Source organism: Trematomus bernacchii, unplaced genomic scaffold (genome assembly GCF_902827165.1).
Source record: "Trematomus bernacchii unplaced genomic scaffold, fTreBer1.1, whole genome shotgun sequence".
Lineage (NCBI taxonomy): Eukaryota > Metazoa > Chordata > Actinopteri > Perciformes > Nototheniidae > Trematomus > Trematomus bernacchii.
This window is the reverse complement of record NW_022987689.1, coordinates 6,723,759-6,738,463: the sequence shown is the minus strand read 5'-3', so window position 1 is coordinate 6,738,463 and position 14,705 is coordinate 6,723,759. Positions and strand designations below refer to the sequence as shown.

Sequence of the window (14,705 nt, the reverse complement as noted above, 5' to 3'; positions counted from 1 at the left end):
CTGCATGTTTCATACCTTTTGACATCACTGCTGAGAAGTCATACGCGTCACCGCTCTCCCCCTCCCCTGCTCTCTCTGCCAGCCTCCCTCCACTTCATTAGACAATGCTGCAGCTGCACCAAAGTTCACTTTAATTTCCTGCTGGGTCGATGCAGCGGTGTGACGCTCTCAAACGGCTCTCAAAAAAAGACAGAGACAAAGAAGACACAGCGATCTGCTGAAATGGCAATAAAATAAAAAGGAGTGTTGAACAGACGCCAGACAAGTATGCAAGTGGTGGTGGTATGAAAGGCCCAGAAACATGTTGTAGTAGTACAGGAACCAGAAAAGCCCATATAGTAAACACTAAGTTGTTGTTTTTTTAAGTAAAGCAAAAAAATAGGGTACTGTACCATTTAAGTCAGCATTTTCAATCAGGGCCTCTGTTCTTTCACCCTTATTTAGTTATCCAACCAATAGCAGCTTTAATGTATTTGCAGTGGAAGGCAACGTCACACCAATATGCTCTGGTAAGGTTGGTACCATCAGGAATACAGATTTATTTGTAACTTGTATTTATTAGAATATAAAATCCTCTGGTCGGGTGACTCAGCCACAACCTGTTAGTTCATTTTTTAGAATAATTCCTTTTTGTAAATGTCTGACATCTGACATGCTGCCCAGTTCCACAGAGGTATGAAGACCCTTGAGGCATTTTATCAACATTGGTTTTACATTTCTGTCAACGGAATAGCCAAAAAGAACTGATCGTGCCTATAAAAGGTACTATCAGTTTTTTCAAACTGTGGAAGTTTGAAAAAAGTGTTTTGTTGATATTTAAGCATTATTAAAAGTGTAACATTAAACCTCCTGGTGCAACATTTGATGATGACATTTTAAAAATCATTCATTATCAGGAGAAACTTTAAGGATTTGTTTGTTTTAGCACTTTATTGTGACTGTACGAAAAATCAGTAAATCAAATTTAAACACTTAGTGAAACACATTTGGCCAGTTTCAAAGAGGTAAGATGTTCCCATGCCTTTTTATACAGTTGTTTTCTTTTTATGTTGCTCAATATGGGTCTTCGGCAAGGGTTCAATAAATAAGTGAGTTTGATTCGTTTTTTTGTTTGTAAGAACAACTTGTCCACTGTAGAGCTGTGCGGATCTCAACCTTTGCACCAAACACACTCGATCAAGCTCTAATAAAAAATATAACCAGAATAAAAACAACCTTTTTTTTTTTTCACTGCAGACATTTTTGTTTTTTTGTTCAGTAGTTTACCCAAATCCACATTCCCACCAATAGACACAATTGTGTGAAAAAGAAAAAGAAAAAAAAGTGCAAATAATAAAAAAAAAAGTGCATCACTCAGCTTCCTTTCCACAAAGTTTCAGTTTGATCCACGAGCTGTACAGCAGCTGACCAATTATATCAAATTCTCTATCTACACATCTATGCACTCTGCACCACCACGGGCTTTAAAAAAAGTTGCATTCTGTCTTTTGAATAAAAAATGTGCCCCAGACTCGACAAGTCTCCGTCAAAAAGTTGCCGGCTCAAACTCCGCTCCAGTTCTTATTGTTATGGTGACAGCCTTTCTGGATCCTCCTTCCACATCACCCCGTCCCACCTCCTCAAATACTCTGAAACAATAGCAGCAGGCTCTGGACCGGGCGTCCGTTCAGCACAGGGGGAGGAATGATGACTTAAAGTCTGCAACAGATTCAGAGTTGAACTCGACTCACATCGTCCCCTAGAGATGAGACGGACCACTGTCCTGGTCTCAGCTCGGAGCCGCTGGGTCTCGCTTGGCTTCATTTGTGAGGTTTTCAGATGTGTGGTGACGGTGGAAAATCTAAGAGTTTCTGGCAGCATTCTCATTGTTAGGAGAGCTAGGGGAGGAAGAGGAGGAGGATGAAGGAGAGAAGTTCATTCCTGATAACCCGGGTGGGTCTGTGGCCGTGTTCTGTCCACTTAGACTCTTCCTGCAGACAGGACAGGTATCATGCTGTGGAAAAAAAGGATTAATGAGACTTTAGATGTTTCAATACGAAGGAACATGGTATATTTGGATACAAAAAATATATACTAAATTCTCCTACATACATAAGAAAAATACAACCCTGTATCCAAGCTTTTCTTTGCCAATTTCATAAAGTGTTATCGTAGTGTTTTAATTTATAAGAGTAAAATGTTTCTAAGCGTTTTGAATGTATTTTTGTAACAATACAACATCACTTAGGGGATTCACCAGAGGTATGTTTGAAACTGGAGGTGACGCATCAGTTTGTTTAACCCAAAGCATCGCTGCTTTTTTTGCATACTGTCACTATAAATACATTTAACAGAAAATGCAGGCTGCTGTTTATTTGTGTCACCCTGCGGTTGACTTGCTCACACTGCAGCACGTTGAGAAAAGCGTCAGATGTTTTCACAAAGCACAACGGTTATAATAAACAAACTAGCTCACACAAATTTGGCTTTATAGCTGGATGTAGCTGATACCAAACAAAAGATAAATGTCTGATACAAATGTTGGGGATGTACGTACCTGTTCCAGCCATGGCACTATACAGGCATTGTGAAACAGATGATTGCAAGGCAGCTGTCTAACATTCTCCTCCACGCTGTAGTCTTCTTTGCACACAGGGCACTCTAAACAAGCACCTGCACAAACAGAAAACCACATGTCATCGGTCTGTCCGTGTGAGATAACCGCCATCGAAAAAATTGGTCACACTGGCTCTGTGTATCTGACTTCAGGCAGTGTTGCAAATATTAAATTCAAGTTCTTCAGAAGCACTCACAAGAAGAACTACACATATAAATATAAATAAATGCAGAATTCTTCCCACTTTAGTCTGTCTGTTGGGATAATGATATGCAACGAAAAAGGAAATTGTAAGAGTCACCTTTTGTTGTTAGCCTTGGTCTCGTTATAGAGAAAATACCGTTATTGAAAAGCTGACAGCCTGTGCCAGTCTAATACGAAGAACCACACTGATCATAGGGAGAATTTTTCTGTTTCGTTCTGGCAGATTGGTCAAAAAAGCTGTTGCCGTTGCAGGATGGTTGAGAGATAATTACTGTGTATCAATTTGGATACTTCTGTACACTTCCATGAAGTACATTGTGTGCACTTTGTACTTGCGTGGGTAGAGTTTGCATTTCGACAGGGTAATGCAGGGTATCCGTGTTGATTGTCTAAACCACAATTCTGGCCCGCAGTTAAATATCTGCCGGCTCGTTTGCTCACTTGACAATTGTAAAAAACTGAGTGCAGTGTTTACAGCTTAAAAGGCTACAATTAAGGAAGAGAAATGCCAGTGTTCCACGTCCTCTTTTTGGCTATTATTATTGCACCATCCTCACAGTGATCTGCATTTAGCAATACATGCCATTGTGAAGTTATTTTACACTTAATTTAGCTTGTCTAAATACGATAGGACAGGAATGTAGACACAGCACATGAGCGAGTAACTGTAAGAGAGAGAGACGTGGACTTACCCACATGTTCCTCTGTGATGGTCACTGTGGGTAAACTCTTTATCCGTTCCCTGTCTGCAGGAGGCGGGCCCGTGTTTTCAAACTGGTTCAATAACTACAAGGGAAAAAAGCAATATCACAATGGATGTGAAATCAACTGCATGACAACAAGGCTGTTCTGTAAATGACAACTTTTAGACATTCACTATCAAAAAAACATACTGTTATGTCTAATTTAAATGACAATTCTTCAGAAACTTTAATCTACAGTCACATTTGGGCCCATAAAAGCCCAATATTTTTGCGCCATCAGAATATTATCCAGATATACTCCATTAAGAAAAAAGAATTCAGACACTGTTGCCGCCAAACTGATATTCAGTATTTTCTCCACTGTCATGACAAAAAACATATCAACATTTTTTTATAAAACCCTTTTTATACCTGTGTAATGATAGCATCAAGTCCATTGGCTCCCCATGCGTAATCCATTGGATTAGAATGTAGCATACCCCTGCAAGACAAGGAAGTAGTGAACTACAAATATATATATATATATATATTATTTTTTAAATCAGTAATATAAAACAAGTTAACAAAAGTGCATCAAAGTTACTGAGAATTACACTTACCATGGTCCCATCCCCATATTTGGCATGGCTGTAGGTGCTATTATTCCATTTACTAACTGCTGAATAATCCTGTAACCGGAAAAAAAACAACACTTTCAACACCTGAAGAAATTCCAATTGTCTTCTTATCTAAATTGCACATATGGAACATCTCTGTATCTAACTATCTATTAATAGTTTTACGATCATAACAATACATTAATACTCTATACAAATGGTACTACTGGATATCTGCCGTTTGTTCTTTATAGGAATAGTAGTTCTTTGTTTTTAAAATGGTAATACTAGATAATAGGCTAATACAGTACTACGAAGAATAACATAACTGTTGTTAAGGAAGGTTCTCCATGTTAAATGCATCTAAACGTATAATGTCACCATATTCTAAAACTGGAAATAATGGTGTTTAATCTAAGTTTTTTACATAACATAAAGCACGCATTACACATTAGCAGCTAATGTTTTCCTGTATTCTCCCTAGTCCCAAAACAACCTTCAACACACACTACTGCTGAAAAAGTCTCACCCCTCTAATGTGGGCACTCCTTCATGGCGCGTACCCTGTCTTCGAGGAACATGTCGACCCCGTGGTTGCCGTGCACTGTATCGTTGCCGCGATGCCATTTCCCTTTCCCTCCCATTTTCTGTCTCTCTGTTGTCCTCTGTGGGTAGCCGCGTTCGAAGGTCGAAGTTTTCATCAAAAATCCCAAGTGCAAACGGACCGTACCCAGAGGGGAATGTGAACAATTGTTGGTGATCCATGCTCTAGAAGAGAAGACAGAGGCAATGTCAAAACACAGCGCAGGGCGATTATGTATCCTGGACCAGCTGATTCAACAACTCACACTGACCTCAAAGGCTGGGCGGTTCTGATCACTGCTGGAGGACGTGGATGCGGACCCATTATCAGTACTGCACAAATACAGATGAGAAGTGGGGAAGAAAGTACAATGCTAAGACTCAGAAATATACTTTATATTAATCGAATTCGTGAGACATACGATTATCAGCCATACCTTCTTTCCTCAGAAAGCTCCTCAATGAAACCTGAATCACAGCGTGGACAGGTGTAGTCCTAACATGAAAATACAAATGTAAATAAGAATGTATACAACATAACTGTTATTAGATAGAACTAGCCAAAACGTGCACCTTTATTCAACAGTTCAGCATAAAAGGCTATCCTTATTAGGGTTATAACAGTTAGAGAAGTGCTAATTCAACTTAATGGTAATTTTAAAGAATCTGTGTGCTGCTTATGAATTGTATTTTGTTATACTGAGAGGTGTTTATAATATTTAATCTACCATAACTGATATAAATGGGGTTGACAAAATAGTAAACATATGTTTCAGTATTTGGCAGTAATGACGCCCCAAAATACTATACTACACACTTAGGACTTGGAAATATCTTGTATTAGACTGCAGTAGTTTTATGTAGGTGAACACATAAGATAATAAAATGGCAACTGGTTCAAAAAATGTCAAATACATACTTTCCTATAAACATGTGTCTCTGTGAAGTACAGACAATGCCTATGTTGAGGTTAAGAATGATGGCAACATTTCCAGATGACTCACTGACAATACATTAAGTTACATGCTGTTAATAACACATTGTGAGCACTTCTAATTAGTAAACACAATATGGTGACATTGTGCTGTCACACAGGTAAACAGCTGACTTACTGCCAATAAAGATACTGTTACTGTAACATTCAAGAAGCTTCCCATGAATGGCTGTGTTACTACTACAGCAGCAATACTGACTGACTGAGACTAGATAGGGCAGCTATTGTAAAAATGTACTTTATATTTGCGGGACAACCACAATAAACATAGAGCAAGACTTATGTGAAAGACATTTAAATGAAACGTGTTTATATTACCAGCCTGAACATCATAACATCGAAACCAAAACGTCCTGTAAGATGTGATTTAGAAAGTGAATCTACACTTACTTCTGTTAGCTAGCAAGATGCTAAAGTAAAACGCTACAAATATGTTCAGCTGTTATGAGTGGGATCTAGCTGATCTTAACAATACCACTATATAGCTGAAATGATGTGTTTAAAAAACACAAGAGTAAACGTGAGTGTACCACCAACTCAATTACAACCACTTCACTGTCACTCTGGACCGTTGTTGTCTATGGGGCTAGCTAACTAGCGTAGCTAAACAGCAGCATTGGGTCTATTTGACTGGTAGTACGCAACAAACACATACAACCACACAAATATAATTTCTCAATATTTGAGGAGGTATAGCCTTACCGGTAGACGCGGGCTGATTTCGGCGGAACACCGGTGACAAAAAAACCGGCAGGGCCGTGGGGGAGCTTCAGCCATTTCTAAGCAGGAGGCTAGTTCGTACGATACGGACGGATAGCAACAAGGGACAACTAAACCTGACTCTTGCAGCGGAAAAAGACGTTACGTTACCATGGCAGGTAGAACGAATTACCGAGGAAAATACTTCCGGTTTAAAATTGCTTTAAAAAATAAAACTATGTAAATAAAAGAAAATGTGTCCTTTAGAGCTGAGATTATAGAGATTATTATGGAATAATAGAGTCTAATTATGTAACTATGTAAAAGTAGTCAGTAGTTTAGTCAGTGTCGTTGGGCTCGTGTGGATTGTAGAGATCCCTGTCTCGATGCTTTTATTCTGGAACATTTACGACCGGAAGTTCTGTTTTAGTATTCATCAGAGGATTCAGCTTTACCAAAGAGCTAGGACTGTAGCAGCGAAAGGCCTTTTTGTAGTACGTGAGCGTATTTTTCCAAATATATTTGTTCTCCAGCTACGACCATGGAACCTGGCGATGCAGGTAAATCTTAACTGTGAATATCACTGTGATGCTTACGCTTACTATGTAGCAGCTGCCCTTATTAAACACTTACGTTAGCCAGGTTAGCTGTTAGCTGTAGCAGTATAAACGCTTGCTTGCTGGCGTAATCATTGAAAACCATTGGCTAGCTGTCGGGTAACATAAACTGGGAAACGTTAGCAATCATAAGACATATTGAAATATGTGTACGTAACTAATACGACACTAATATCCCAGTCTACTTAGTTTTGCAACATTTAGTATCTACGTTTAATATGATAACATCGCTTTAATATGATAACATCGCTTTCCCTAGTTCCCTAGCTTTAAAGTTGTTTGTTTGTTTTGTTAAAAACAAAGCTTTCCTGTATGCTAGTCTGAAATGCAAACGTTGAAGAATACTATTATTAGTAATATCCAGTAATAAAATAAAGTAAATTGTTCTCCATTATCAAAGTGCATTTTGTTATATCTTGTTTTTTTTATTAAGGGACAATTTGCATTTTCCTTTGCAACCCTGTGTCGTATACTGAAAATAATTGACCCAGGACCCTTATGACCTTGAATTGGGTCAAATTTCACAGGATACATATACACAAATGTCACTGCTACATTTGCTCTCTGAACCGCCAGCTGTTTAACAAGCCTTTTGGTGTGCTGATCTATCTTTTTTTTAAGGTCGAGGAGGATGGAGGTCCAAGCCTATCCAGCCACAGAAAAGCAAGATGAATATGAATATTCTCCGCCAAGAGAAGCTGATAGCTCAGAAGAAGAAGGAGATTGAGGCCAGATTGGCAGAAAAGGCAAAAGTGACCGTGCAAACACCAAGCAAACCCCTGCCTCAAAGGTAACAATATAATTACAACTTGCTAAAATGTCGTACATGTTTTGCAGAAATACAATGTACTTTCTTCACTAGATATATATCTCATAATTCGACCCGTGTCTTGTTCAGGCATTGGCTTGAATCATAACAAATGCTGTTTTGCCCAAAATGCTAACTTATATTTACGTTAAAAGTTCATCTTTGGGTGATAACTTAAAGAGTTTACCAGAATACATGATAGTATAAGTGTTTGATGATATCGATTTATCTAAAGTTTCCATCCTAGATTTTCACCACACATTAAGTACAGTGTTTATGTCTAGTGCTTCCAGTCAGTTTTGTTATATCTGAAGGCTTATTGAAACCATCTTTGGCCTGACATTTCATCCATTCTCTTCCCAAAGTTTCCCCATCCTTCAAGGACCTTCCTCAAACAAGTTTGTAAATGATGGAAGCTTCCTACAGCAGTTCATAAGGATGCATAAGGACAAACCCAACAGTGGTGAGTACTTTGATCTGCATAGTTCTGACCAAAACGTTTCTGTTATGTTTTTATCTTATCCTTATCAAAATGAATGCATTACTGTAATGTTCTATGATGAAACCTACACAACAATGGGAATGCTGGAACGCAGTATCTAGTATCCATAAATGTATTGTTTTGTCTTCTCTAAGACACTGATTAACTTCAGTCGGTCTGCTATAAGTCCTTGACAGCTTTACAGTTTGTTTTAAAGAGGGCATCCTGACCCAATTAAAACTTGATTCGAATAGGGACCACTGACATTACCTTGCATTACTTACTTACATTTGTTAATGCCAAATGTTCTGGTTGATAAACAATTCTTACATGTTTTAAAAATAACACAAAATAATGCATTTTACATGAAGGTTCTGATTATTTTTTAAGTTGTCCTGTTTCCTACTCTTTGTTCAGGTCCTACCAGTGATAACAAAACTCCAATAACCTCGACTTCATCGCCAGCAGGAAACGCACTGCAGAAAAAGAGCATTCTTGTTGGCAAGCGGCCTGGCCTTGGAGTCAGTAGCATGCTTAGTCAGTTTAAAAACTACTCCCACTCAAAGAAGAATCCTGTTCTTAGCCAGAGGCCAAGTGTATTTTGTTCTCCTGATGAGGATGAGGAGGAGGAGGAGGAGGATTACTCCAGATACTTAGAAATGAAAGGTAATTCAAGGCCTTTTTCTCTGGACAACTCTATTGCTTGGTCATTTCAAAGCATCTTCTGCGTACTCCAGTGCCTTTTTACTGGCATTTTGTCATGGGTGCCCTTAGAGTAAATATACTGATAGCCTGCTTAAAGTCTCCCCCCCAGAGGATTCAGACACCAGACTCATTATCGACAAGATGGCCTCTTTTGTGGCAGAGGGAGGAGCTGAGCTGGAGAGAAAGGCCAAGGAAGACTACAAGGACAATCCTATTTTCTCGTAAGTTTGAAGGACAGTGAAGCTGACACAGATGTATTTACGTGTAAAGTATTTTTAAACTAACCTGCTTCCAAATGTTATCTTTGCCTTTCAGATTTTTATATGATAAGAGCAGCATGGAGTTTCTCTACTACAAAAATAGAGTTGCAGAATTGAGAAGAGATTTGCTAGGACCTGATAACGCGTCGGATAATGGTAAGAGTGCTACACTTTAGCCAGTTAATTAACATATACACTCATTTGTCCACATTTCTCACCCCTATGTTTTGCCTAATTGAATCCTATTAAGGATTTAAAATTAGAGTACATGTTATGGTTTGAAATTGTGCACAACATTATACATGCAGAGAAGTTTCACTGGTCTTCATTTGTTCCAGTAAAAGCCTTACATCATTACAGTTCCCTATTCACCACCCCCTTCCCCCTTGCCCCTCCCTCCTCTTCTTATCCCCTATTGGCTCTAGACTGCTGGTGTGTGAGGGCTAGTTGAATACGGTACACTAGTAGAGAGTGAGTTGAGTCCCAGTACTGATAGGCTGCTTAAAGTCTCCCCCCCAGTGGACGCGGAAACCCAGCAGTTGGCTGAGAAGCTGGCCAGGTTTGTGGCGGAGGGCGGCCCCGAAGTGGAAGCCATCGCTGCTGAGCGTAACCGGGAAAACCCCGCCTTCAGGTCAGTCAACATATATGTGTCACTGTGTTTTTTATGCTTTGTGTTTTTCTTACAAACCTGCTTTTACACATAATATCTTCTGTCCCTCCCTCAGTTTTTTATATGACTATCGAAGTCCAGCCCACCGCCTCTACAAAGAGAAACTGCAGGAGTATCGTGCTGCAGCCTCGCAGAGCTCCTCCCCTCCAGCAGCAGAGTCGGGGACAGATCTTCAGCGGCCGTCTGCTCCAGCTTTATATGGAAACCCTCCACATCTGAACTCGGCTTCTCAACCCCACACTCAGGAGGCAGGAACTCCGCCCGTGAAACGAAAGAGAAAGAGTCGATGGGGGTCTGAGGACGACAAAGTGGAGATGCACATTCCTCACATCAATATTCCTCAGTGCATTCCTGTTGCAGACCCTGACATGCCATGTCTCTCTGGTGCGTGACCCTGTTTATTTACATTCTACATACCATTGTCCTTATATTTTCCAACCCATACATGCTTATATTAATATGCATATAAGATAATGTAAATATTTTCCCTAAATTGGTACTTCTATTGTTATACATTTTTATAAAATTGCGCCAAGCATTGATTTTTAATATCATATTTGTAATGTACTATTTCAGCCACTATATCAGCTGACCTAATAATACATTTTATGAATATATAAGTTTGTGGTAACTTGTGTTTCAGTCCAGGATCTGAGAGGTCTTGGTTATAAGAAGGGGAAGCCTCAGGGTCTGGTGGGAGTGACAGAACTATCTGATGACCAGAAGATACAAATCAAAGAACAACAAGATGTATGAACCTCTATGTAAATCTACATCCCTGCGTTTTGAAATATACTTACACCCATCCCAAACATTTTTTATTTAATCTCTGTCTATTGCTTTGACTTAATGTGTCTTTTATAAAAGTGGAATAGCATGTTGATGACTGGTGGATCACGCCATGAATTCCTGATTATAAGTCTATGTAATCTGTTAACTGTGGGTGTGTGTCATGTTTTCCCACGCGCTGTAGATGCAAGAGATGTACGACATGATCATGAAGCACAAGCGTGCGATGGCGGAGATGCAGGTAGTGTGGGAGAAGGCCATCAGAGAGCACCAACATGAATACGACAGTGATGAAGAAGTTGACCAGAATGCAGGCACCTGGGAGCATAACCTACGTAAACAGGAAATGGAGAAGACCCGTGGTAAGGCTGATTATCAGTAGGAAAAATGTCTTACTTCTGCATCACCAGCAACTGTTAGTTTTTATAATCAGTTATCATCGAGGTGAAGTTATCAACTGTTGCTGTAAAAAAGCATCTTGTCTGTACTTTTCCAGAGTGGGCAGAATCTCTGACAGATTTGGGTAAAGGGAAACATTTTATTGGTGACTTCCTGCCCCCTGAGGAACTGGATAAGTTCATGGAGACCTTCAAGGCACTCAAGGTAAGTCTTTCTCTAAATTCACTAAAAATACTTGCCTTTATCCTCTAATTTCACTTTTATAGGTAAATTAACTCAACTTCTTAATTGAGTCACAGATTAAGGCACCAAACTAATGTAAATACATTAAGGGGTTTTGAATGTGTAATTGTAGGAGGTGTTTTGTATTCAGAGAAAATAGTTCACCTATTCCCTGCAGGATCTCTTCTGAGTTGTATAAAAGGTTTCATATATCTTTGGTGTAACCTGTAGTAGCTTTTCTCTGTTAAATTAAAAGAGCCATACACAGTTTAGTAGAATCTGTTTGAAATTCTTGTAAACAGGATTGTTATCATCCGTCCATGCCTCTGTTTTCAAGCTGCTTATCCAGGTCAGGGGCACTGTGCTAACAGCCAGCAGAGAAACACAGACGTCCCTTTTCCCTGCACATTCCTCTAGTTCCTCCTGAGATCCCCAGGAGGAGACTGTAATTGCCAATTGTTTATTTGAAAGTCTTTTTGGCATTGTTGTTTTAACCACACTTTTCTAAATCCTTTTAAAAGTTGAAAAACAGAGCACGTTAAAAAAAAAAACAACGATAGAAAGTTATTGGAAAGTCAGTACAAGACCCAGAATGTGTGTTCATACCATTTTGAATGTAATGGCCAATGTAGACAAATGGTTTCTGTACAAAATATTTAAGGTTAGGTTATATTTAATAAAGACCACCAGTGGTGAGTTATGTGGAGACACACCAACCCTGCTGAACAGACTCCGATGACAGGCAGTGTTAAATCAGATAAATAATGGAAGATGTTGCCATTCCTGTGTTAAATAAGTAATCTCCTCATCCTCCTTTTATTTTAAGAATGAGACAAAATAGTTTCGGAGACGGTGGTTGGCGTGAATGAAGAAGTTTTTTATTTTTTACTTGCAGGAGGGCCGTGACCCAGACCTCTCAGAGTACAAAGAGTTTAAGTTGACGGTGGAGAATCTTGGTTTCCGGATGCTTATGAAGATGGGCTGGAAGGAAGGAGATGGCCTGGGAAGTGATGGACAGGGCATCAGGGCTCCTGTCAACAAGTGAGCATTCATCTTCTGTCCACTCGCTTTCATTGCATGTCTTCTTTATTCAGGAGTACAGCTGTAAATGAAATCTAAAACATACATTTTCTAGTTTCCTAAAATAATGACAATCAACAAGACAACATGCACAACACACAGAGTACCAACAGAAACAGTACAAGTGTTTATTCCCCCTAACAATATGTATTTTTTGACTGTAAAAACATTGTTTGTGCGCCAAGATCATACACTCCTTTTTTATCTTGCAAGTCTAGCTGTGCAACTGTGTGTTCCACAGTGTAGTCTTTGTCAGCATTTACACCTGAACAGACCTTTTTCTTAACGTTAGTTTTGTTAGTTTGAAAAGTGCAGTTGAGACTTATAACAATAAACAAACAAATTAAGCTCTGAAGTTACTGTACATAGATAAGAAATGAAATGAATCTTTCTCTCTGTCCTCCTCTAGGGGAACCACGGCTATGAACGGAGCAGGCTTTGGAGTTGACCGTCCCGCTGTGCTCACCAGAAATGACGATGAATACGATGCTTTTAGGAAGAGGATGATGCTTGCTTACCGCTTCAGGCCCAACCCACTGGTAACTTCTTACGCTTTTCTGTTTGTTCTAATAGCATTCTCTGAATATGTATTACATTTAATTATGCCTGTAAAAAAGAACATCCACATTGAATTTAAGTATATGTTATAGAAACTTAACAATTTTTAGCTCTTCCTTTAGTGGCCAAGACATAACATTTGAATTTAATCAGTTTCTTTTTTGTTTCCACAGAATAACCCACGACGACCATATTACTGATGTAAAGGGCTGTTTATGTATTTGCTTGTTCTTGTTTATTATAACTTAAAAGCCGGTTTCTTTAACTGCCACAGCTCTACTTGCTTGAGAAATGGACACTGTTGCACAGTAGACATTTTTAAATTTGAAGTGTGTGACAAGTAGAAAGATTGTTATACTGTCAAGAAGATTGGTATATTGTTTTAAGGTTTTGTTAAAAAAAAGAAGAAATTTTGTTTTTTTTTAAATAACTATTCACCAGTTTTGTTACATTTCAATTTAATACTGTAAAGATGTAACATATACTTGCATCGTCTGACTTCCAGAAGGATTTTCTCACTTCAGTTTGTGTTACCATTGTGTTGTTCACTTCAGAGCTTGACTTGACTTTGCATTCCCAACTATATAACACTGTTCTGCTGTAGTACACAATCTTTTGTATGCATTTTTGATTGCCTTTGATGTCTCTCACTGTGCTATAACTAATCTCTGAATCGTGTCATATGCTCCAGTGTTCACAATAAAAAGAGAAGTCCACTTACTGAAATGTAGAGTTGTCCCAGTTCGGTATTTCTTTACTTAGCTTTTATTCAGTGTTCATTTGATGGTACACCTGTGTGTGCTAAGTGCAGGTATGTTTCCAACTATGTTGATAAGTGCCAACAGCAGGGAGCCATAGAGTGGAGTTGACCAGGTTTAAGCATCCAGCAGTGAAGAGGAGGATGACGGATCAGTGAAATCAGACCTTCAGTTTGGCATTCCCCAGGGTTTTTTACACAGGTTAAATATAACTCAGAAATCCCAGCTAAGCAAGAGACACTCTGGTGGCGGCCACAGTATCAATCGGAGGCAACTTGAGGCATATTAAAAGGTAACCTAAGGCTTGGGTTAGTTAATGGCATGGTGAAGCTTTGAGATGAGGTGCAGCTTACTATCATTCTCATTGTCCATTAATTGTTTGGTTTATACATACATTTTTAAAACTGAAAAATCTTTCTAGAACCGTTTTTGATGTCTGAACTGAACCTTTTTATAGTTATAAAACTGTCTGATACGACAGAAATATAAACAAGCCGGAAACAAGGAACCATGGGAAAATAATGATTATCAAAACTGTTTGTAATGAGTTATTATTTATGTATTTACAGTTTTGGGATTGGATCATGTACTGGACAGATACATATACAACGTTCACAATACAATTAAGAGTGGAGTGGGACAGAATGAAATCACCTCAAATATTATTGTTTTATATTGCCACACATTGTTAAAGAACTAACGTTGCTGAAAGTTGTCAGGTGTTATGGTGTATCCATCCTAAATTCTCCGAAATACCAATGAAATCAGTCTACTTAATAAAATGTAGAGTATAAATTGTCCAGCAAATGGAGGACATTTTCTGCATCCTCCTCAATGTTGTTGTTTTTTTCCTTTATTCAAGAAACTATTTGCACATCAATATTACACACACAAAACATTGAAATCAGGGGTACAAATGTGCATAGTACACTACAAATTAAATATATAGGCCTATATATATATATATATATATATATATATAT

General features: G+C 38.7%; 2 protein-coding genes across 2 annotated transcripts; one reads left to right on the top strand and one right to left on the bottom strand.

Annotated features, from left to right (window-relative positions):
• Positions 1-909: 909 nt before the first annotated feature.
• rnf126 (ring finger protein 126) lies at positions 910-6,512 on the bottom strand. Its single transcript, XM_034137681.1, has 9 exons — positions 6,379-6,512; positions 5,120-5,178; positions 4,955-5,015; positions 4,630-4,868; positions 4,104-4,172; positions 3,916-3,985; positions 3,493-3,586; positions 2,537-2,652; positions 910-1,993 (listed from the first exon to the last, which is right to left on the bottom strand). Exons 1-9 carry the CDS (start codon positions 6,451-6,453, stop codon positions 1,841-1,843), a joined length of 936 nt encoding a protein of 311 aa, XP_033993572.1. The 5' UTR covers positions 6,454-6,512; the 3' UTR covers positions 910-1,840.
• A 312-nt stretch (positions 6,513-6,824) lies between these two features.
• On the top strand, positions 6,825-13,694 carry sugp1 (SURP and G patch domain containing 1). The gene is made up of 14 exons (XM_034138111.1): positions 6,825-6,935; positions 7,614-7,782; positions 8,166-8,263; positions 8,699-8,947; positions 9,084-9,207; positions 9,302-9,402; positions 9,754-9,877; positions 9,972-10,300; positions 10,560-10,666; positions 10,890-11,067; positions 11,202-11,308; positions 12,222-12,367; positions 12,816-12,945; positions 13,138-13,694. The coding sequence occupies exons 1-14, from the start codon at positions 6,917-6,919 to the stop codon at positions 13,162-13,164; spliced, it is 1,908 nt and encodes a 635-aa protein (XP_033994002.1). The 5' UTR covers positions 6,825-6,916; the 3' UTR covers positions 13,165-13,694.
• The last annotated feature ends 1,011 nt before the right edge of the window (positions 13,695-14,705 follow it).

Coding starts and splice junctions, on each gene's coding strand:
- sugp1 (XM_034138111.1), top strand. Junction 7,783..8,165: donor AGCAAACCCCTGCCTCAAAG/GTAACAATATAA, acceptor CTCTTCCCAAAG/TTTCCCCATCCTTCAAGGAC. Junction 12,368..12,815: donor ATCAGGGCTCCTGTCAACAA/GTGAGCATTCAT, acceptor GTCCTCCTCTAG/GGGAACCACGGCTATGAACG.
- rnf126 (XM_034137681.1), bottom strand. CDS start 6,453: ATGGCTGAAGCTCCCCCACGGCCCTGCCGGTTTTTTTGTCACCGGTGT. Junction 5,179..6,378: donor AAATCAGCCCGCGTCTACCG/GTAAGGCTATAC, acceptor TTTTCATGTTAG/GACTACACCTGTCCACGCTG. Junction 3,986..4,103: donor AATATGGGGATGGGACCATG/GTAAGTGTAATT, acceptor CTTGTCTTGCAG/GGGTATGCTACATTCTAATC.